At 39.8% G+C, this 24,020-nt stretch overlaps 1 protein-coding gene across 7 annotated transcripts in view; it reads left to right on the top strand.

Moving 5' to 3' along the window:
- The window catches only part of ARID4B (AT-rich interaction domain 4B), a 166,625-nt gene that overhangs the window by 133,688 nt on the left and 8,917 nt on the right, over positions 1-24,020 (top strand). For 6 of the 7 annotated variants that reach the window (XM_058430602.1, XM_032136437.2, XM_032136438.2 and 3 more), the window contains 4 exons: positions 5,067-5,151; positions 7,254-7,452; positions 18,854-20,065; positions 23,517-23,630. In XM_058430602.1, the coding sequence (XP_058286585.1) occupies positions 5,067-5,151; positions 7,254-7,452; positions 18,854-20,065; positions 23,517-23,630 (1,610 nt within the window). Of the gene's footprint in view, positions 1-5,066; positions 5,152-7,253; positions 7,453-18,853; positions 20,066-20,461; positions 20,576-23,516; positions 23,631-24,020 lie in introns of those variants that run through there. The other variant, XM_032136440.2, reaches the window with a different exon arrangement.

Here is a 24,020-nt window from a genome sequence, read left to right as displayed (position 1 = left end):
ATTCTAATGGGTAGTTACATATACGGAAGGAACATTTCTTATTTTTAAAAACGATCAGTTGGCCGGGCACGGTGGCTCAAGCCTGTAATCCCAGCACTTTGGGAGGCCGAGGCGGGCGGATCACGAGGTCAGGAGATCAAGACCATCCTGGCTAACACGGTGAAACCCCGTCTGTACTAAAAATACAAAAAATTAGCCGGGCGTGGTGGCGGGCGCCTGTAGTCCCAGCTGCTCGGGAGGCTGAGGCAGGAGAATGGCGTGAACCCAGGAGGCGGAGCTTGCAGTGAGCAGAGATCGCGCCACTGCACTCCAGCCTGGGGGACAGAGCAAGACTCCGTCTCAAAAAAAAAAAAAATAAATAAAATAAAATAAAAACGATCAGTTATAGTTATTTAATCTTCTGACCATCTGTTTTTCTTGTAAGATCTATCAGACAACTAAAGTGCTATTTAACATCTCATTAGGTTTTGAAATACTTGTCTGCCAATACGTTTGTGTCAGTGATCTCAGCTTGTATTTGGTAAGGACATTTGTAATTTGAAAAAGCTTCCTCAACCAAAATTCTCACGTTATTTTCGCCTTTTCTTCCTCTTCACGCCACTGGTCTCTCACTCTTCACTAAGCTTACTCTGAATAGGGCCTGGAATGCCCCCTACCGTTATTTTCGTGTTAGAATCTTTTCCCGGGCAGTCCATTTCCTTCTCTTCTCTAATTCTCCACAGGAGTGCTTTTTGGCAAGCACTCTCTTTCACTTTCATTGTTGGAATTTCTTAACTTGTGAAATAAAGGCCCTGATAAATTTTTAAGATATGCTCTAGTTCTAAAAGTTATTAGTTTTGATAACAATATTGTGTAACTGTATTTTATACAAAGAGCATAACTGGCCAGGTAAAAAAAAATGCAAAAACTTAGTGTCAAAACAAGGGCCTGAATAAACAAATAAAAGCACTGAGAAAGTAGAATAGAAAGCAGCCAAATAACAGAAGAGTCATAATATTAGCTAATATTTATAGATCTGTAAGTTAGATCTATAAATATAATGTAATATTATTATTATTATTTTATTTTATTTTATTTTATTTTGAGACGGAGTCTCGCTCTGTCACCCAGTCTGGAGTGCAGTGGCGCAATCTCGGCTCACTGCAAGCTCCGCCTCCTGGGTTCGCGCCTTTCTCCTGCCTCAGCCTCTCCGAGTAGCTGGGACTACAGGTGCCCGCCACCACACCTGGCTAATTTTTTTGTATTTTTTTAGTAGAGACGGGGTTTCACCGTGGTCTCGATCCCCTGACCTCGTGATCCGCCCGCCTCAGCCTCCCAAAGTGCTGGGATTACAAGCGTGACCCACCGCACCCGGCCTATAATGTAATATTATTATACATTATGTTTGCTGTTAGATTACATTATTACTCTATAGTAAGTTTTCAAGGAAATTCTTAAAACTATACAGGATATTCCATGAGAATTTCTTTTGTTTTGTTTTTTGAGACGGAGTCTTGTTCTGTCACCCAGGCTGGAGTGCAATGGCACGATCTCGGCTCACTGCAACCTCTGCCTCCCGGGTTCAAGCGATTCTCCAGCCTCAGCCTCCCGAGTAGCTAGGATTACAGGCATGCGCCATCATGCCTGGCTAATTTTTGTGTTTTTGTAGAGACAGGGTTTCACCATGTTGGCCAGGCTGGTCTCGAACTCCTGACCTCAGGTGATCTGCCCACCTTAGCCTTCCAAAGTGCTGGGATTACAGGCGTTAGCCACTGCGCCCAGCCCCATGAGAATTTTAAAACAGAATTTTTCCAGAATAGTAAGGCCATACTGTTTATTACAACTATGTAGGCCGGGCGCGGTGGCTCACGCTTGTAATCCCAGCACTTTGGGAGGCCGAGGCGGGCGGATCACGAGGTCAGGAGATTGAGACCACGGTGAAACCCCGTCTCTACTAAAAATACAAAAAAATTAGCCGGGCGTGGTGGCGGGCGCCTGCAGTCCCAGCTACTCGGAGAGGCTGAGGCAGGAGAATGGCGTGAACCCGGGAGGCGGAGCTTGCAGTGAGCCAAGATTGCGCCACTGCACTCTAGCCTGGGTGACAGAGCGAGACTCCGTCTCAAAAAAAAAACAAAAACAAAAACAAAAACAAAAACAACTATGTATGTAGTTTGTTTCATCTAATTTAAGAATTTATTTTTGTGTGTGTGTCCTGCCTGCGCCAACACACTTTTGACATCTAAACTACTTAACATTTTTCTGATATCCAGTCCTCTTGTGCCATCCTTCTTTTATAATTGAGTATAAGAGAACATGATTACCATATAGGATTTACAGAGCTTAGGCAGTGGGCCCCAGCCTGTACCATACCAAGCATCCATCATTTTATTATTTGTGTGTATGTTCTTGCCACCTTGTTCTGAAGAGAATTTAAACAACATACATTATATCTGAGTAATAAAGGAATCTTCCTTTATCACAGTGGCCTTACCCGTGAGGCAGTAACTGTTTTTCCTTGTTTGATGTGTTTGATGATGCATGTAAAATATACAGATGTACAATATCATGCATGTATTCTTAAATTGAAAACTGCTATTTTACTCTACTTCAAAATATTGATAATAAAACCCAGGTTGAATTGAGTCGGTTTTTTATTGATAGTAAAAATTGTCTGGTATAAAACTAGCTACAGAACAGATAGCCTTTGGTTAAGAAAGGTAAAACATGATTATAACTTTGTTTAGCTCACATTAATGTTATGTGCAGCCATCATGAACTGACTTCAGTTTCTCTCATAAAAAATTAGAAAGCTTGTTTTGTTTTCTTTTAAAAACAAAATTGATATCTTGACTTCTTCTTTCCATAACTATTCTAATAGAGCAACTTCTAGGAGTTCATATTGAAATTTACAGAGGATGGAGATGTTTTCATTTCCCACCATGCCCCCAATTTTGGAAGGAAGTAAATTACTTTCCTAAGCATTATACAATTTTTTGTATTAATAGGAAAGGTAAAAGTACTGCTGCAAATATATAGATAGATGCTACAGTGCCAGGTAGAAGTACCAAAAGGAGTGTGTTTAGTAGAAGAATACTTGCTTTAAAGCTTTTCAAAGTACTTACCATATATTTGTGCCTACACCTGTACTTAAACATATATTTCTACAAAAAAAACCCATATATGGTACGTACCATTATTTTTTATTTTATTTTTAAATTGTAGTCTTATTTTATACAGAAATAAACTAAGCCTTAGATTGAGAATGAGTTGATCAGGACCACATAACTAGGAAGGAGGGATTATGTTAAGTCTGTCCTAAAGCTCATTCCATTCCCTCTTATTCTTATTACGGCCCTCAGCATCTTCCAGCATATAAACAGAACCCCTTGCTTGGGGATGAATCCTCAGCTTTTCTGGCTTTTACTGGCTACAAGCCAGTAGTTTGTACCAGCAGAGTAACTGCCCAGGAGTTTGCTACAGATACTTCCAGGCCTATGCTAGAGTAAGAATATAATTTGTTAGTCAAGTAATGACTCAAGTCATTTACTTCTTGATTTGGGGACTTTGTTACTTCCTTTTAATACCTCTAACAATGAGGACATTTTAATTTAAAAGCTCATTTTCAGGTGTCCATGTTCTAGAGTTTTGTGTTTTCTATGAGTAATGTGTATAACTTTGAAAACAAAAAGAGAATGTCAATTAGTTTTTAATGTTTACTTCTTCTAGCTGTCATAATTCTTGAATGAATGAAGAGCGAATAAACTGTCATTTTTTTTTTTTGCTTTAAACAAATAGTTTTATTGCAGTTAATAGTAATTTGCACCCTATGAAATTGTGAAGACTATCAGCATTGAATCAAGAGGCCATCACAGCTGTTGACTCAGCTGTCTGTACATGTAGGGAGCATTTCAGAATACTGAAAAACTTTGCAGAGTAATGTTTTTCTGGTATTTTATGAGCAATCATTTTTTTTCTAGTTGATTTTGCATTATCCATACGTGACAATATGGTGCTTTTCTTTTCTTTTCTTTTTTCTTTTTTTTTTGAGACAGAGTCTGGCTCTGTCGCCCAGGCTGGAGTGCAGTGGCGTCATCTCAGCTCACTGCAAGCTCCGCCTCCCGGGTTCACATGATTCTCCTGCTCAGCCTCCTGAGTATCTGGGACTACAGGTGCCCGCCACCACGTCTGGCTAATTTTTTTTTTTTTTTTTTTTTTTGAGACGGAGTCTTTCTCTGTCCCCCAGGCTGGAGTGCAGTGGCACAATCTCGGCTCACTGCAAGCTCCGCCTCCCGGGTTCACGCCATTCTCCTGCCTCAGCCTCCCGAGTAGCTGGGACTACAGGCGCCCGCCAACACACCCGGCTAATTTTTTGTATTTTTAGTAGAGACGGGGTTTCACCGTGTTAGCCAGGATGGTCTCGATCTCCTGACCTCGTGATCCGCCCGCCTCGGCCTCCCAAAGTGCTGGGATTACAGGCTTGAGCCACCGCGCCCGGCCTAATTTTTTGTATTTTTAGTAGAGATGGGGTTTCACCGTGTTAATGATGATGGTCTCGATCTCCTGACTTTGTGATCTGCCCGCCTTGGTCTCCCAAAAGTGCTGGGATTACAGGTGTGAGCCACCATGCCCAGCTGTAATACGGTGCTTTTCTATTACACAATGCCATTTAAAACTGAAGCTATTACCTTAGCTTTCTGATGTGTCTAGAGAAAAATTGCCTACCTGCTGCTTAAGAACGAAACAAAGTAAAACAAAATGTAGAAAATACTGTGATTTATCTTAATACTTACTGTACAGATTCAGTTTCTCTTTGTTGTAGCCGAGTAAGCAGTGCTAGTTGAGGAATCATGAGATCATGCTCTGTAGTCTTGGCTCGGCCAGTAGCTAATTTAAGTCCATGGGCAAGTTATTACCTCCCTCTCTTTGTGCCGTGGTAGCTTGCTCTTCAAACCAGGAAGCTGAAATGATTTCCAAGGTCCTTTCCCTTCTAAAATGTCATGATTCTATGTGAGTTTCTCTTTAATATGGCATAGGTTATTTCTGTGGTATATATTGTACATATTTATATTAATTTCCTTTAATTTTAGATACGATGAATGGATTAAAGCAGATAAAATAGTAAGACCTGCTGATAAAAATGTGCCAAAGATAAAACATCGGAAGAAAATAAAGGTAAGTGCTTGTTTTTACTACACACTATTAGCTCTTAAAAAGAAGTTTTCCTCCAAATGATGCAATTAAATATGTGTTAGTGTTACACTTCATTGAAATAGCACATTTTTCAAATGCTAGATTTGTATATAATTAATTTTGTCAGGTTAGGGAAAGTGTTTTAGAAACAGTACTGAATGATCTTTGAGACTTTTTCAGTCCCGACATTATATAAAGCCATTCAACCAGATTTTATTTATCCATTTCTGCCATTTCCTTCCCCTCTAGTTCCCAGCCAGGAGCCATAAGGCAGTGTGGCTTGGAGAGACATAGGTTATTATTGTAGCTGTAAACCATTCCAAGGAAGAAAAGGCTATCTGGCGACTCCTTTTTCTCTTCACATTAGTCAGTGGCTTAGAATATATTCACAAGATTTTGTTTTTTTTTTTTTTTTGAGACAGAGTCTCGCTCTGTCACCCAGGCCGGAGTACAGTGGTGCAGCCTGGGCTCACTGCGACCTCCACCTCCCAGTTCAAGCAATTCTCATGCCTCAGCCTCCCGAGTAGCTGGGATTACAGGCACACACCACCACACCTGGCTAATTTTTGTATTTTTAGTAGAGATGGGGTTTTTTTTTTTTTTTTTGAGACGGTGTCTTGCTCTGTCGCCCAGGCTGGAGTGCAGTGGCGCGATCTCGGCTCACTGCAAGCTCTGCCTCCCGGGTTCACGCCATTCTCCTGCCTCAGCCTCTCCGAGTAGCTGGGACTACAGGCGCCCGCCACCACGCCCGGCTAATTTTTTGTATTTTTGGTAGAGACGGGGTTTCACCGTGGTCTTGATCTCCTGACCTCGTGATCCGCCCGCCTCGGCCTCCCAAAGTGCTGGGATTACAAGCGTGAGCCACCGTGCCCGGCCGAGATGGGGTTTCACCATGTTGGCCAGGCTGGTCTCGAACTTCTGACCTCAGGTGATCTGCCCACTTTGGCCTCCCAAAATGCCAGGATTGTAGGCGTGAGCCACCACGCCCAGCCCCACAGGATCCTATTAACCACACAGATGCCATGGGGATTTACTTAGGAGCTCATATGGAAAGTTAATGTTACTTTTATGTTTGATAGAATTATTCATTCTAAGACTAAATTTTCCTAAATGTTTGATTAGCATCTTCTATGCATCTGGAATGATGCTAGATATGTACCATCCTTAGGAGAATTACTCTCACTTAAAATTTATAGTGTTTACTGCTAACTCATGCTTCAGAGAGCTTATTTTTCCTATAAATCAAAAAAATTTTTAAGAGTAGTTTCCAGGAAATATATCGGCCTCTGCATATCTATTTGTAAACAAATAATTTGAGAAAATTTCTCATCTTTTCTCAAAACATTTAATATGTCACTGAGGTAGGAAGGTTGCCCCTGACTTGACTTTACAAAAGTACTTGGAATTTTGTCATTCCCAACCCGCATATAATGAGTTTTTTAAATGACCATGTTGCAATTGTTTCTTTTTTTTTTCTTTTGAGATGGAGTTTCACTCTTGTTGCCCAGGCTGGAGTGCAATGGTGCGATCTTGGCTCACCGCAGCCTCCGTCTCCTAGGTTCAAGTGATTCTCCTGCCTCAGCCTCCCGAGTAGCTGGGATTACAGGCATGTGCCACCACCCCGGCTAGTTTTGTATTTTTAGTAGAGACGGGATTTCTCCATGTTGGTCAGGCTGGTCTTGAACTCCCGACCTCAGGTGATCCACCCGCCTCGGCCTCCCAAAGTGCTGGGATTATAGGCGTGAGCCACCGCACCTGGCCTCTTTTTTTAGTTAGTACTTAATTTAAATGTGTTGTGATTTTAATTCTGAAGAGCAAGTTGTAGGTTTGCTAGTCCTAATCACCTGATTGCTAATTTGATTCCCATTATTAAAGTATAAATACAAAACATTTTGATCATCCTGTGTAGTATTTTGTTAAGTAGCTTTAAAAATCTGGCTGTTTTGAGGGGCTTCTTGTATTCTTTCTTTTTATGTTAAATATTTAACAACATATTATGTAATAGTGAGTTAAAAGTGGATATTAACATTATTTCTAATAAATGCCTTATGATAAATTATGACATACTTTTTTTCTTAACCTAGAATAAATTAGACAAAGAAAAAGACAAAGATGAAAAATACTCTCCAAAAAACTGTAAACTTCGGCGCTTGTCCAAACCACCATTTCAGACAAATCCATCTCCTGAAATGGTATCCAAACTGGATCTCACTGATGCCAAAAACTCTGATACTGCTCATATTAAGTCCATAGAAATTACTTCGATCCTTAATGGACTTCAAGGTAAACGTAACAATCGTTCTGTTGCATGCAAGTATTTGATTTTAGTTTATGAGTCAAATTCTATAAAGGTAATTCAGTGATGTTACCAACTACTGTTTTTCCTACCAGAATTTTGTTTGCTCTCTTATTACAGGTTGAATATCTCTTAACTGAAATTCTTGGGACCAGAAATGTTTTGGATTTCAGAATTTTTTGGATTTTGGAATATTTGCATTCCACAAGCCAAATCTGAAAATTCTAAATCTGAAATGCTCCAGTGAGCGTTACCTTAGAGAATCACATCAGCACTCAAAAAGTGTATAATTTTGGAGTCTTTTCAGATTTTGGATTTGGGGTGTTCAACCTGTACTTGAAATAAAATCAGCCATTGATTGAGGCTTCGAATTTTTTATTACTAGTAGATCCAAGGGCACCATAAAAGTTTGGTTAACATTTAATATTCAACTTTTAGCATTGTTAATTTAGTTTTTTAATCTTTTCTGTACCATCCTTTCCGTTGCAATATAAAGCATAGTTTGTGTTATACAACATCAGACCATAAAAGTATACTGACAAGTTGTTGTAAAGAACACCAAACTTTGTCCTGATTATGACTATTATGATCTCTGTTTCTTTGAGACAGGGTCTCACTCTGTAGCCTAGGTTGGAGTACAGTGGTGCAATCTCAGCTCACTTAAGCCTCAACCTCCCAGGCTCTAAAGATCCTCACACCTCAGCCTCCTAAGGAGCTAGGGCTGCAGGCGCATGCCACCATGCCCGGCTAATATTTACATTGTTTCTAGAGACGGGGTTTCGCCCTGTTGACCAGGCTTGTCTTGAGCTCCTAGGCTCAAACAGTTGGCCTGTCTTAGCCTCCTGAGTGCTAGGATTACAGGCATGAGCAACTGCACCTGGACTGACCTCTTTTTTTTTTTTTTTGAGACGGAGTCTCGCCCTGTCACCCAGGCTGGAGTGCAGTGGTGCCATCTCAGCTCACTGCAAGCTCTGCCTCCCGGGTTCACGCCATTCTCCTGTCTCAGCCTCCTGAGTAGCTGGGACTACAGGCACCCGCCACTGCGCCTGGCTAATTTTTTGTATTTTTAGTAGAGACGAGGTTTCACCGTGGTCTGGATCTCCTGACCTCATGATCCGCCCGCCTCAGCCTCCCAAAGTGCTGGGATTACAGGCGTGAGCCACCGCGCCCGGCCTGACATGACCTCTTTTATGATGGGATTATTGCTTAGTATTTAAGGCAGAATGAAGTATAGATAATAAAAGCAATGAGGATTGGAGCAGAGATTTATTAAATCTGACTGGCAGGGGAGGGGACATATCTATCTATGAGATAGAAGAATGGATCTCCATAAAAATATCTTAACATTTCTCATAACTTAAAAGAGGTTTCATTTTTACTTACTTTGAATGTAATAGAAGCTAGTTTTTGTTTCTTATTGTAGATGTGTGTTTATATTAACTCATTATTTTATAAACCAAATGCTGTACTATATTTTTGTTTACTCATCACTGTACTAATCAGGGCAATATTTTAAAATTGATTTTTAAAAAATTTTACCATGTATCCTACATGTGAATAGTGCATGGAAAATACATGTATAGTTTAAAGAACAGTAATAATATGGATACTAGTATGTCTCCACCGTAGCAGTCAAATACTGTTTACTTAAAACATGTAGTATGTCTCCTCCCAGAAGTAATTATAGTCTGGACTTTTGTGTAATCCTTGCTTTACTTTTCTTCATTATTGAGTTAACTATATTTATATTCCTAAGTAATTTTTATTTTACTTCATTTTTTTAGGGTGTTTTTTTGTTTTGTTTTTGAGGTAGAGTCTCGCTCTGTCACCCAGGCTGGAGGGCAGTGGTGCTATCATGACTCAAGTGACCTGGGCTCAAGCGACCTTTCCACCTCAGCCTCCTAAGTAGCTGAAACTACAGGTGTGTGCCACCATGCCAGGCTAATTTTTGTAGTTTTTTTAGTGATGGGGTTTCACCGTGTTGCCCAGGCTCGTCTCAAACTCCTGGACTCAAGCAATCCAATCCACCTGCCTCAGCCTTCCAAAGTGTTAGGATTACAGGCATGAGCACTGCACCCAGCCTGTTTTTTAGTTTTTTAAAAGGCCAGGCATGGTGGCTCACACTTGTAATCCCAGCACTTTGGGAGGCCGAGGCGGGCGGATCACAAGGTCAGGAGATCAAGACCATCCTGGCTGACATGGTGAAACCCCGTCTCTACTAAAAATACAAAAAAAATTAGCCAAGCGTGGTGGCGTGCGCCTGTAGTCCCAGCTGCTGGGGAGGCTGAGGCAGGAGAATGGCATGAACCCAGGAGGCGGGCTTGCAGTGAGCCGAGATTGTGCCACTGCACTCCAGCCTGGGTGACAGAGCAAGACTCCGTCTCAAAACAAACAAACAAAAAAACTGAGTAACAAGCATAGTTTTATAAGAAGGCTCAGATGAAGGCTTTCTGAGAATATTACCTGAATAGAGATTCTAAGTCATACTCTGATTTCAGATTTAGCTTCTCTGAGAGTTTACAAAAGTCCCTCTAGAGAATTCAGTTGGACAGGTCATAAGCCAGTTCTGGTAAACATAGGGGTCCACTACAGTTAGAATGTCTGACACATTTGGCTGGGCATGGTAGCTCACTCCTGTAATCCCATTTTTTGGAGGCCAAGGCGGGCAGATTACTTGAGGTCAGGAGCTTGAGACCAGCCTGGCCAACATGGTGAAACCCTGTCTCTACTAAAAATATATATATATATACAAAAAATTTGCCAGGTGTGGTGGTGGGCGCCTGTAATCCCAGCTACTCGGGAGGCTGAGGCAGGAGAATCGCTTGAACCCGGGAGGCAGAGGTTGCAGTGAGTCAAGATCACACCATTGCACTCTAGCCTGGGCAGTAAGAGCGAAACTCCGTCTTAAAAAAAAAAAAAAAAAAGAATATCTGACACATTCTCAGTGGATGTTATGTGGGAGTGTGCTCAGTCGTAGTAGCAGACTACTTTATATATTCTTATTCTAGGCTTATGGTGATTTACTCCTATTTTTCACAAGTAGGTCAGAATGTTTCTGCTGGATAAAATGATGTCATTAGCTGATCTAGGTAGTGGCACATAAGACATGGAAGGGAGAGCTGGAATTTCATTGACACATAGTTGAAACAAGATAAATATAGATTTTTAAAATCCAGTCTGGTTTTGAATCTCAGACATTCAAAGACTACAGAGAGGCAGCAGGTAGCTTAATGATAATAGCCTGCAGTATGACTTTCTTTGGAAATAACACTGCTCTAGTCTGGACTGGTTTCCCTCTATATCTGTTGCACAGCTATTTTCCTAGGGAGATCCCATTCTAGGGATCTCCTTTAATATAGTTCTTGGATTTCTTTGTTTTTGGCATCTCAGGTTCCTCCCCACCCCCATACTTTCATTTTGGTGGAGCACATTCTCTAGTAGCTTCTTAAGAACAAGTGCATGAGAGAGAATTTTTAGAGATTGGCTGCATTTAAATATCTGTATTTATTTTTGCAAATATCTTTATTCTATTCATAGTTTGGCTGGATTGGAAATTTTTCCTTCAGTATTTTATTGGCAGTGTTGAATTGTTTTTTTGCTTCCAGTATTGCTTTTGTGAAGTCCAGAGCTCTTCCAATTCCTGATTCTTTGTATGTGACTTGTTTTATTCTTTATTTTTTGCTTTTCCCTCTCTGGAATCTTTTTTTTTTTCTTTTCTTTTTTTGAGATGGAGTTTCACTCTGTTGTCCAAGCTGGAGTGCAGTGGCACAATTTTGGCTTACTGTGGCCTCTGCCTCCTGGGTTCAAGTGATTCTCCTGCCTCAGCCTCCCTAGTAGGTGGGACTGCAGGGGCCTGCCACCACGCCTGGCTAGTTTTTGTATTTTTAGTAGAGTTGGGGTTTCGCCATTTTGGCCAGGCTGGTCTCGAACTGCTGAACTCAAGTGATCCGCTCACCTCAGCCTCTCAAAGTGCTGGGATGACTGGCATGAGCCACCATGCCCTGCTAAGAATCTTGAATCTTTGTTTTTCATGTCCAGAAATTTAACTCTGAAATATATCTACACAAGGCCAAAGGAAGAGAACAGATATATCCACAGTACACTTGGCTGTTCTCTTTCTTTAGCCTTGTGTAGATACGTTTTCATCCCCTGTGATGCCTGCTTGCTAGACTTTCATTCTAGCAACTCCTGTCTTTCTGTTCTAGGCAGTTTTTTTGAATGATTTTCTTGATTATTTCCTCTCCTGCATTTTACTGTTCTCTCCCTTTTTAATTTTTATTCATTATTATTATTTTAAAAAATAATAATTATTTTTGAGATGAGGTGTCACTATATTGCCCAGGCTGGTCTGAAACTTCTGAGCTCAAGCAATCTTCCTGTCTCAGCCTCCCAAAGTGCTAGGATTACAGGCATGAGCCACCGTCCCGGCCCCGCCAAATTTTTTTTTTTTTTTTTTTTTTTTAATCGAGACTGTGTTTCACTATGTTCAGCCCAGGCTGTTCTCACACTTCTGGGCTCAAGCAGTCCTCCTGCCTCAGCCTCTCAAGTAGCTGGGTAGCTGGGGTATAGGTGCATGACACTGCGCTTGGCTGTTATCTTTCTTTGGTCAGCCATTATCTGATATTATACCTTCTGTAATATACTCTAATATGCTCACCTTTTAATTTCTTGCTTTTTATTAATTTTTTTGTCTTTTTCTTATTTCTTTGAAGTTTTATCTGCTTTGTCTTTTAATCCTTTTCTTGACTTTTTGCTGTAATGTTTAATTTTTCAATGATTTTTTTTTTTTTTTTTTCTGAGACTGAGTTTCACTCTGTCACCTAGGCTGGAGTGCAGTGGCATGATCTCGGCTTACTGCAACCTCTGCCCTCCAAGTTCAAGCGATTCTCCTGCCTCAGCCTCCTGAGTAGCTGAGATTATAGGCGCCTGCCACCGCGCCTAGCTAATTTTTTGTATTTTTAGTAGAGATGGGGTTTCACCATCTTGGCCAGGCTGGTCTTGAACTTCTGACCTTGTGATCCACCCGCCTCAGTCTCCCAAAGTGCTGGGATTATAGGCGTGAGCCACTGCGCCCAGCCTTTTAATGAATATTTTTAAATTAAACTAGTTTTATTTTTCAAGAGCTCTACTTTCTGTATGTTTTGCACCACTCTGTTCTTATAGATGGATGCAATACCTTACCTTTCTGATTTTGATCTTTCAAAGGATTTTATAATTTTGGGGGGGTTTTTTTGTTTGTTTTTTTTGTTGTTTTTTTTTGCTTGGTCAGTTACCTCTAATTTGCTTTTTTCTGTTTTGTTGTTTTGAGCTCTTCCCTATTAAGAATTTTTTTTCCTGGCTATCTTATGATTATGAAGGAAAGACTAAACTGATTTGGAAATTGCAAGCATATGGTTGGCACTTGTTGACCTTGAGTTTCACTATCGGGTGATCTGGTTGGCCATTTCCTAGGGAATTCATAATATGAAGTCTTTAGGTCTTTTTCTCTTAGACTAGTTGGCTTCCAGAGAAAAGAGTTCCAATCTCTTGACTGGAGGGTGGTGAGAGAATGGTTTCCAGTGTTCTAGGATCTAGTTGAAGAACAGAGAGTGGGGTGGAGGATTCTTAATGGTTAGATATGTTCATGAATCCCCCTAATTTCAGCATTACATCTGTACCTGTGCCTTCAACAGTTGTTAGCATCTCCCAGACTAGGAGCCCTCTCCTACTGTCTTCAGAGAATAAAGCTCTAGAAGGGCAGTCACCTTGCAACCTGAAGTGAGGTGGAGATCTAGGCATCTAAGTAATTTTCAGTCTTCACCCAGTGCTGCTTGTATGAGGCACCCCACTGCCCTTTTTTATTTTCATAGGCACTAGGGCAGTCAGTAATTATTGAGGGTTCTATGGTAAACTGGGTTGGTTTTTGGCTTTCCTCACTGCTGGTATAAGGTTTAGCCTTCTTTGGTGCCCTTCATTCATTTATTTGCTTTCTGACTTGCAAATTGTGTTGCTTTTCTCTCCTATTTTCTCCCATTTTTATAGGTTTATATCATTTCAGAAATTGCATTTATATACCATATATATGAGATATGAGTATATACACACACACACATACATATAACAATATAAAATGCCCCAACCCCCCCCACACATATTTATACTATATGTGTAATAGACACTCACATGTGTGCAATCTTTTTACAGATGGGATCATTAACATATTACAAACTCCTTTTTCCCCTACTTGGTAATGTAACTTATAAATCCTTCCAAATCAGCACATCCACATCTACTGAATAGATACATCATAATTTATTTAATTAGTTTCTAACAAAAAGACATTTTGGTTATTTCCCATATTTTTCCTGTTAGTTCAACAATGAGTATCATATTTGCACACTTGTAACATTTTAAGTATTCTCTTCATATTTTCTCTTTTCTTCAGTGAATTTTATTTTATCTTTGGCCACAGATCAAATTGAAGACATTTCAAATATTTCCAGTTAATTAATGATCATCATATGAATGCATATGTGTATGTATATGTATACATAAAAATTTGATGCCCCTTGTGAGTAGAGAACACAGACAGCTAAGATTCTATCCTCTTGTCCTGAGATGGGTTGGGAATAAAACTAGAGGTACAGTGGTAGTTGGAGTTCTGTGGAGAAATTGTCTCTGGAGAATAATCTTCTACCTCTGGCAGTGGAAATCCCATAGAGTAAACTAGATCCGGGATGAATCACGTAAAGCCTATCAGTTAATAAATCCTACTAACAGTAGTGCCAATCAAGTTTTAATAGGGCATTCTTAATCATCTCTTGTTAATCTCAGAGAACCTACAGTATCTATGAAACCAGAATAAGCTGGGCATGGTGGCTCACACCTGTAATCCCAGCATTTTGGGAGGCCAAGGTGGGCAGATCACCTGAGGTCGGGAGTTCAAGACCAGCCTGACTAACAGGGAGAAACCCCGTCTCTACTGAAAATAGAAAACAGTTAGCTGGGCGTGGTGGCACATGCCTGTAATTCCAGGTACTTGGGAGGCTGAGGCAGAAGAAATGCTTGAATCCAGGAGGTGGAGGTTGCAGTGAGCTGAGATCACGCCATTGCGCTCCAGCCTGGGTAACAAGAGTGAAACTCCGTCTACAAAAAAAAAAAAAAAAAAGAATAAGATGCAGTGAAAAAAGAACAAGAAAGACTTTGAGATAAAAATCTGAAGGCCAGGCACAGTGTCTCACGCCTGTAATCCCAGCACTTTGGGAGGCCAAGGTAGGCAGATCACTTGAGGTCAGGAGTTCGAGACCAGCTTAACCAACATGGTGAAACCCTGTCTCTAATAAAAAATACTAAAATTAGCCAGATGTGGTGGTTGGTGCCTATAATCCCAGCTGCTCAGGAGGCAGAAGCATGAGAATCGCTTGAACCCATACCACTGCACTCCAGTCTAGGCAACAGAGAGAGACCCTGTCCCCAAAAAAATAAAAACAAAAAATCTAAATTAAAATTCAGTAGAGCTGGGCACGGTGGCTCACTCCTGTAATCCCAGCACTTTGGGAGGCCGAGGCAGGTGGATCACCTGAGGTCAGGAGTTTGAGACCAGCTTGACCAATAGGGTGAAACCCCATCTCTGCTAAAAATACAAAAATTAGCTTGGCGTGTGCCTGTAATCCCAGCTATTGGGGAGGCTGAGACAGGAGAATTGCCTGAACCCGGGAGGTGGAGGTTGCAGTGAGCTGAGATCGTGCCATTGCACTCCAGCCTGGGCAACAGAGCAAGACTCTGTTTCTAAAAAAAAAAAAAAAAAAACATTCAGTAGAGCATTAAGAATTTTAGATGGAGGAAATCTTCAGAAAGCTTAAAAAAGCAGCGATGGAAATTTTAGAGAAAAGATAAGTTACATAGTGTATTAATCTAGGAAGGAGGAACTATGAAAACAGAGGAGAGAGGCTGGGCGCGGTGGCTCACGCCTGTAATTCCAGCACTTTGGGAGGCTGAGGTGGGCGGATCACGAGGTCAGTAAATCAAGACCATCCTGGCCAACACGGTGAAACCCTGTCTCTACGAAAATACAAAAATTAGCTGGGTGTGGTGGCATGCACCTGTAGTCCCAGCTACTCAGGAGGCTGAGGCAGGGGAATCACTTGAACCTGGGAGGTGGAGGTTGCAGTGAACTGAGATTGTACCACTGCACTCCATCCTGATGACAGAGCAAGACTCAAGTCTCAAAAAAATAAAAATAAAAAAAAATAAAGCAAATAACTAAAAGAAAAATTCCAGAACTGACAGACACAAATCTTTACATTGAAATTGCTCACTAGGTACCTAATAAATTAATAGAGTCATACCGTAATACATCATTATGAAATTATAAAATATCAGGAATGAAAAAATCACCACAAAGGAATGCGAAACCAAAGGAAAGTTATGGCTTATAACCCCTTAAGCAAAGAAGCAGTACATTCAGAAGGATTCAGAACTCTGAAAGAAACAATTTTTAACCTAGAATTCTGTACCTCGTTAAACTCTCAGTCAATGAAGTTTGAGGGTAAGGATGTATTCAGATATGTAAGGACAATGAATATTTATATCCCATGTACCTTTGTACCTTTTTAAGGAAACTACTCGATGAGCTCTAGTACAGATAAGATAACCAAGGAAGAAGAAGATGTGAGATTCAGTTGACAGTGGACCTAGCTCAAGAGAAAGCAGCGAGGAGGATTCCCCGGATGACTGCTGTTAGAGCAGACCCAGAGAGATACCACCCAGATGCTATTGCAGAAAATAGCTCTCTAGGATGCAGAGATTGGGTGAATAAAGGGAAATTGGATACAATGCTTGATTTAATGAAATAAAATAATGTAAAAGATACAAAGGAAGATATAACATGCAGAAAAGTAGTTGGAAACTCTTGGAAAAATAAAATGCTGTATAAGAAAGGAAGTTTATCAAATGTACTACTTAAGGAATCACATTTACATATGTTATAAATACTATATTGTAAAAATGAAAGATAACTATATATAGAGAGGATGGTAGAGGGGAGATATGGGTGTTGATAAGAAAGAATCCCCATTGCTCATAGAGGATAAACTTTATAAATAAGTCAGCAGGCCAGGGATGTTGGCTCATGCCTGTAATCCCAGTGCTTTGGGAGGCTGAGATGAACGATCACTTGGGGTCAAGAGTTCGAGATCAGCCTGTCTAAAATGATGAAACTTCATCTCTACTAAAAATACAAAAATTAGCTGGGCATGGTGGCGCGTGCCTTTAGTCCCAGCTACTTAGGAGGCTGAGGCAGGAGAATTGCTTGAACCCAGGAAGAGGAGGTTGCAGTGAACTGAGATCACACCACTGTACTCCAGCCTGGGTGACAGAGTGAGATTCCGTCACACACACAGAAAAATAAATAAACAAATAGTATATTATGAATAGTAAGATATGACTATAACTATCAGATGTTAACACTTTGGAGGTGGAAAAAGAGATTTTTATCCTTTTGTTGGTTTTTCATTATGAGTCTAGATTTGTTTTTAATGATGTATATGCATTGTTTTGATAATTTAAAAAATGTAGCCATGCAGGCACACATTGTAAAGGTGAAATGGTTTAGCAATCTTAGTTATGTTTTTCATTTAATGAATTTAGCTAAAGAGCATGCATGGATTTCTCAGTAGAGAGCTATAGTTAAGGTTGTAAGTTCTGGAGCTAAATGACTTAGATTTAACTACTTTGGGGGGTAGATTAACCTCTAAACCCCAGTCCCTTTTTTTTGCTTTGTTTTGTTGTGTTGCTTTTTGTTTGTTTTTCTTATTTATTTAAAACCCTAGTCTCTTGAACTATAAAGTGGGGCTGATAACAATATGTATCTCGTAGCGTTGTTGTGAGGATTGAATGAGATGGTCTGTTCAAAGTGTATCAAAGTAACCAGCATGTAGTAAGTTCTCAGGAAATGTTATCTTAAAATAACAATAAAATGATTTACCAGAATGAACACACTGAAGCAGTAAGTTCCATAATTAATTTTATATAAGTTAGCAGTAACTAAAATTAATTATATCTATTCTTTAAAACATCATGGAAATCATTGATTACAAAATTATTGGATATTCATTATTATATTGAAAAATGAAGCTGGCCAGGTGTGGTGGCTCACGCCTTTAATCTCAGCACTTTGGAAGGCCAAGGTAGGCAGATTGCTTGAGCTCAGGAGTTCAAGACCAGCCGTGGCAACATGATGAGACCCTGTCTCTACAAAAAATACAAAAATTAGCTGGATGTGGCACACCTGTAGTCCCAGCTATTTGGGAGGCTGAGGTGGGAGGATCATTTGAGCCCAGGAGGTTGAGGCTGCAGTGAGCCATGATAGTGCCTGGGGAACAGAGCAAGACCCTGTCTCAGAAAAAAAAAGAGAGAGAGAAATAAAGAGAAAGAAAAGAAAGAAAAAGAAAGGGAGGGAGGGAGGGAAAGAAAACAAAACAAAACAAAGGAAAGAAAAATGAGGAGCCAGGTGCAGTAGCTTGCTCCTGTGATCCCAGCTACTCAGGAGTCTGAGGTGGGAGGGTCTCTTGAGCCTAGGAGTTTGAGGCTGAAGTGCACTGTGATTGTGCCACTGCACTCCAGCTTGGAGGAGAGAGTGAGACCGTCTCTGATGAAAAGAAAAACGAAGGCTATAGTTTTATAAGAATATAAACTTGGGACCGGGCGTGGTGGCTCATGCCTGTAATCCTAGCCTTTGGGAGGCCGAGGAGGGCGGATCACGAGGTCAGGAGATCGAGACCATCCTGGCTAACACAGTGAAACCCCGTCTCTACTAAAAATACAAAAAATTAGTCGGGCGTGGTGGTGGGCGCCTGTAGTCCCAGCTGCTCAGGAGGCTGAGGCAGGAGAATGGCGTGAACCTGGGAGGCAGAGCTCGCAGTGAGCCGAGATCGCGCCACTACACTTTTAGCTTGGACGACAAAGTGAGACTCAAAAAAAAAAAAAAGAATATAAACTTGGAAACTTGGAGGTAGTACAATCTGGGATTATATCCTGACTCCACTATTTTCTTAGATATATTATGATAAAAATATTATATAAACTTGGAGAAGCTTTTTTCTTTTTTATTTCAGCTTTATTAAGGTATAGTTTACATAAAATTGATGACTTTTATGTTTAAAATTTGATGGGTTTTGACAAAAGTATACAGTGCTAAAACCATCACCGCGATCGTAATAGAACATTTCCATCATTGGAAGAGCCTCTTAGCCTCTTTGAAACCCAGTTTCTTTGCATGTAACATAGAGGTAAAAGCCAGCAACCTCAGGTGACTGTATACACAGGACCTAATATATACAGTCCCTGGCACATAGAAGACATTGCTAGTGTTCTTATCATACTCATCATTTTTTTTTCTCTATTTTCTAGCTTCTGAAAGTTCTGCTGAAGACAGTGAGCAGGAAGATGAGAGAGGTGCTCAAGACATGGATAATAATGGCAAAGAGGAATCTAAGATTGATCATTTAACTAACAACAGAAATGATCTTATTTCAAAGGAGGAACAGAACAGTTCATCTTTGCTAGAAGAAAACAAAGTTCATGCAGATTTGGTAATATCCAAACCAGTGTCAAAATCTCCAGAAAGATTAAGGAAAGATATAGAAGTATTATCTGAAGATACTGATTATGAAGAAGATGAAGTCACAAAAAAGAGAAAGGATGTCAAGAAGGACACAACAGATAAATCTTCAAAACCACAAATAAAACGTGGTAAAAGAAGGTATTGCAATACAGAAGAGTGTCTAAAAACTGGATCACCTGGCAAAAAGGAAGAGAAGGCCAAGAACAAAGAATCACTTTGCATGGAAAACAGTAGCAACAGCTCTTCAGATGAAGAGGAAGAAGAAAAATCAAAAGCAAAGATGACACCAACTAAGAAATACAATGGTTTGGAGGAAAAAAGAAAATCTCTACGGACAACTGGTTTCTATTCAGGATTTTCAGAAGTGGCAGAAAAAAGGATTAAACTTTTAAATAACTCTGATGAAAGACTTCAAAACAGCAGGGCCAAAGATCGAAAAGATGTCTGGTCAAGTATTCAGGGACAGTGGCCTAAGAAAACGCTGAAAGAGCTTTTTTCAGACTCTGATACTGAGGCTGCAGCTTCCCCACCGCATCCTGCCCCAGAGGAGGGGGTGGCAGAGGAGTCACTACAGACTGTGGCTGAAGAGGAGAGTTGTTCACCCAGTGTAGAACTAGAAAAACCACCTCCAGTCAATGTCGATAGTAAACCCATTGAAGAAAAAACAGTAGAGGTCAATGACAGAAAAGCAGAATTTCCAAGTAGTGGCAGTAATTCAGTGCTAAATACCCCTCCTACTACACCTGAATCGCCTTCATCAGTCACTGTAACAGAAGGCAGCCGGCAGCAGTCTTCTGTAACAGTATCAGAACCACTGGCTCCAAACCAAGAAGAGGTTCGAAGTATCAAGAGTGAAACTGATAGCACAATTGAGGTGGATAGTGTTGCTGGGGAGCTCCAAGACCTCCAGTCTGAAGGGAATAGCTCGCCAGCAGGTTTTGATGCCAGTGTGAGCTCAAGCAGTAGTAATCAGCCAGAACCAGAACATCCTGAAAAAGGTGAGAAGGAAAATGTATGTGTTGACTTATTTTAGGATTTCCCCTCTTAAAGTTTCAGTGATTTCACAGTATCTCTTGTTATAACGTGAGGCAATTGTCATATTTGTGTGAACATGGTAAAAATGGAAATTTTAAAGGTAATTTGAAAATGAATAGTGGAATGCATTTAAAAGCTTGAGAAGGCTTTAATATGCTTTGCTTGAGCCATCCATGACATTTTATTGTGGACCAGAACACATGCTAGAAATTGCACCCAGGCCCAAATCCAAACCTGTTTGAGAATTCATTATATGCAGTGGTTGACTATATGGCATGAGCAGCTTAAGTCTATTTCTGTAACATTGTTTTTGCAGTTGTAATGTGCAGTTTCTCACGAACATTCTGATTTATTGACAGACCCCTCCACCCTTAACCAAATACTGTATGTAGGGGTTTGGAGCAACCAACTGTCCAGGCACTGCTTTCCTCAGACAACCGTGTCAAACTGATTTTCAAGCCTGACTAACTTGTGTGAGTTTGTAAAGGAATTTGATGCTTTCTTAGATGCATAGCTTCCAAATTGAAGGACCAATGTGTACGTTAATAACCTACAGTAATACTTTTTTGATTTTCCGTGAAATTGTTAAAAGTGGAAATTCAAATCGATACCTTCCCAAAGTATTAGTGCCTTGCGATGGTGCCATAGCCATACTTCTGTCATCATTTTTCTTATAAACCACTTCATTCAGGTATCTTTAAATCAGTATGCTCTAGGCTGACACCTGGCTTTGAAACATACTTTTCCATTGTAAAGACAGAGCACTGGAGTATGTTTTTTATATACCATAAAAGATGTTAGAATGCTAGCTTTAGGTTTTCAGCAAAGCTTAAAGAGATATGGTTTAGATCAAATTAGTTAATTCTATGTTTTCTCAGGAATCTTGACTTAAAACATTCCTGTTTTAAAATACATTAAAAAAAAACTTGCAATTAAATTGAAATGTTCTTTGCTTTTTTTCACATTTACAAGTATAACTACTATGATTTTATCTGTGTCATACTATCTCATGGAACTGAACTATCCAGGCATGACTAATCTTCAAAATGAAAGAATCCTTTATTTCAGAATATTAGGCTTTCAACAATAAGATTTTACTGGCCAGGTGTGGTCACTCAGACCTGTAATCCCAGCAATTTGGGAGGTCTGGGAGGTCAAGGCGGTGGATCGCTTGAGTCCAGGAGTTCAAGACCAGCCTGGACAACATGGCAAAACCCCATCTCTACCAAAAATACAAACATTAGCCAGCTGTGGTGGCGCATGCCTGTAGTCCCAGCTACCTCGGGGGCTGATGTGGGAGAATCACTTGATCCCAGAAAGGCTGCAGTGAGCCAAGATCATGCCACTGCACTCCAGCCTGGGTGATAAAACAAGACCCTGCCTAAAAAAAAAAAGAAAAGAAAGAAAAAAATAGGTTTTATTGTTACAGGTTTTTTTTTTTTTTTTTTTTTTTTCTGTCCCCCAGGCTGGAGTGCAGTGGTGTGATCTGGGCTCACTGCAACCTCCACCTCCTGGGTTCAAGCGATTCCCCTGCCTCAGCCTCCTGAGTAGCTGGGACTACAGGCGTGTGCCACCATGCCCAGCTAATTTTTTGTATTTTTAGTAGAGATGGCGTTTTGCCATGTTAGCCAGGATGGTCTCGATCTGCTGACCTCATGATCTGCCTGCCTCAGCCTCCCAAAGTGCTAGGATTACAGGCGTGAGCCACCATGCCCAGCCTATTGTTATAGTTTTTAAGAGGTTGTATCCTCTTTAGAAATAATTGTGTGTGTTTTTTTTTTTTTTTTTTTTTGAGACAGAGTTTTGCTCTTGTTGCCCAGGCTGGAGTGCAGTGGTGCAATCTTGGCTCACTGCAACCTCCACCTCTCAGGTTCAAGAGATTCTCCTGCCTCAGCCTGCTGAGTATCTGGGATTAACGCCTGGCTAATTTTTGTATTTTGTTTAGTAGAGATGGGGTTTCGCCATGTTGGCCAGGCTGGTCTCGAACTCCTGACCTCAGGTAATCCACCTACCTTGGCCTCCCAAAGTGCTGGAATTACAGGCGTGAACCACCGCTCCGAGCCAGAAATAGGTTCTTAAGCACCTATTTCACATGGCCACATTTTAATAAATTTACTTACTATGAATATTGGAGAGTCCCCACTATATCACAAGTTAAAATTTAAGTTTTACTATTTAGATGTAGTTTTTTCCTCTTAATTTACTCTACATTGAAGGTTTTTATTTCTTAGTATCTGAACACTTTAGAATTAAACTCTCTTGGAGAGAAACCTGACAATTATGCTTCTTTGCTTCAATATGGTCAATATCTACGTCTCCTTTGTGTTTCACTTAAATTGTTATATTAAAATGACATTAGGTGGATTCACATACTTGGTGTAAAAAATAAAAAAGAAATATTAAAAATTTAAAAAGGTATTAGGAAAAGTTGTAAGTCAGATTATATGACCCATTAAAAAAAAAAAGCTAGGAAGTTGCAGACAGTTAATTACTTGTCCTGTTTTTGATAAGAAAGTTAGGTTTTATACACAGAAGGTTGATTTAGCGTCTGACATTGGAACTGAATGGAGAAAGTACTTTATTAGTCTCTGGAGAAAAAAGCTTATTTTATATAGTCTGAGAGATAACATATATGAATTAGACAGAAATATAGCAGATGCTAAGGACCAAATGAGTAGTATAGAAAAATGCTACAGTTCAGAGTAGTGATTCATCAGTGAAGCCTGGAACATCTTAGTGATGTAGGACTTGGGCTAGTCCTTGAAGAAAAGGGAGACATTTATTTGTAATGTTTTGCAATAATTTCCCACCAAGAAGATGAGACGTTTTTTTAGAACTACTATGTTGGATTTGTAAACGGTATGCGTGTTAACCAAACAGTGCCCTGGGAGCTTAGTTATTCTTGACATAAATTGGTAAAAAAAACCAAGTATGAATTACTGCTAAAATTTACCCCATTAATATCATTATATCATTTAAAAATTATATTAATATGATTATAAGACATAATGTCATTAACATTTTAACCTGTGGTTAAGTCTTAATATTTTGGTTTTATTGAATCTTAACAAATTTCAGTTTTTATTTTCAGCATATACTTGTTTTTTAATTACTAGGCTTATAAACTCCCAGTACTATATTAAGGACTATTTTCAATTTATATCTGATTTTTTTAAAGAAGGTTGTGCATACTTTGTTTACCTTTTTAAAAACCCTGACTTTCATTATGTACAAGAATTGAGCTTCCATTAATGACAGTTTATTTAAAAATTGTAGTAATTTCTGTGACAACTTATAAATGCCATAAAGAACATGTAGTTTTGGATTGTTCTATGTTTCTAAAATGTGGAATTAATTTATACCTAGGGAATGTTGGATTTTATTTTGTGTTACTTAATTCCTTTCCTTTCATAGCCTGTACAGGTCAGAAAAGAGTGAAAGATGCTCAGGGAGGAGGAAGTTCATCAAAAAAGCAGAAAAGAAGCCATAAAGCAACAGTGGTAAACAACAAAAAGAAGGGAAAAGGCAGTAAGTGTGAAATCTCTAATTTTTTAAATATAAAAATAATAGCTGATAATTTTACCCCCAGTAAGAAAATGGTATTCAGGGTATGGGATAGTACACTATTTTGATTTTGTCTGTACACTCAAAAAAAAGTCACACAGATTCTGTAAGGCTACTTGCTTTAAAAAAAAAAAAACAACATGCACTAGGAGAAACACCTAATGTAAATGACGAGTTGATGGGTGCAGGAAACCAACATGGCACATGTATACCTGTGTAACAAACCTGCACGTTGTGCACATGTACCCTAGAACTTAAAGTATAATAATAAAAAGAAAAAAGAATTTCTGCAAAAACAAACGAAACAACAACAAAAAAAAACACAGGTTTTTTAATCTTAGGTAAATTCTAGTT

Source organism: Hylobates moloch, unplaced genomic scaffold (genome assembly GCF_009828535.3).
Source record: "Hylobates moloch isolate HMO894 unplaced genomic scaffold, HMol_V3 SCAFFOLD_18, whole genome shotgun sequence".
Classification (NCBI taxonomy): Eukaryota; Metazoa; Chordata; class Mammalia; order Primates; family Hylobatidae; genus Hylobates; species Hylobates moloch.
This window is presented reverse-complemented; position numbering and strand designations above follow the sequence as displayed.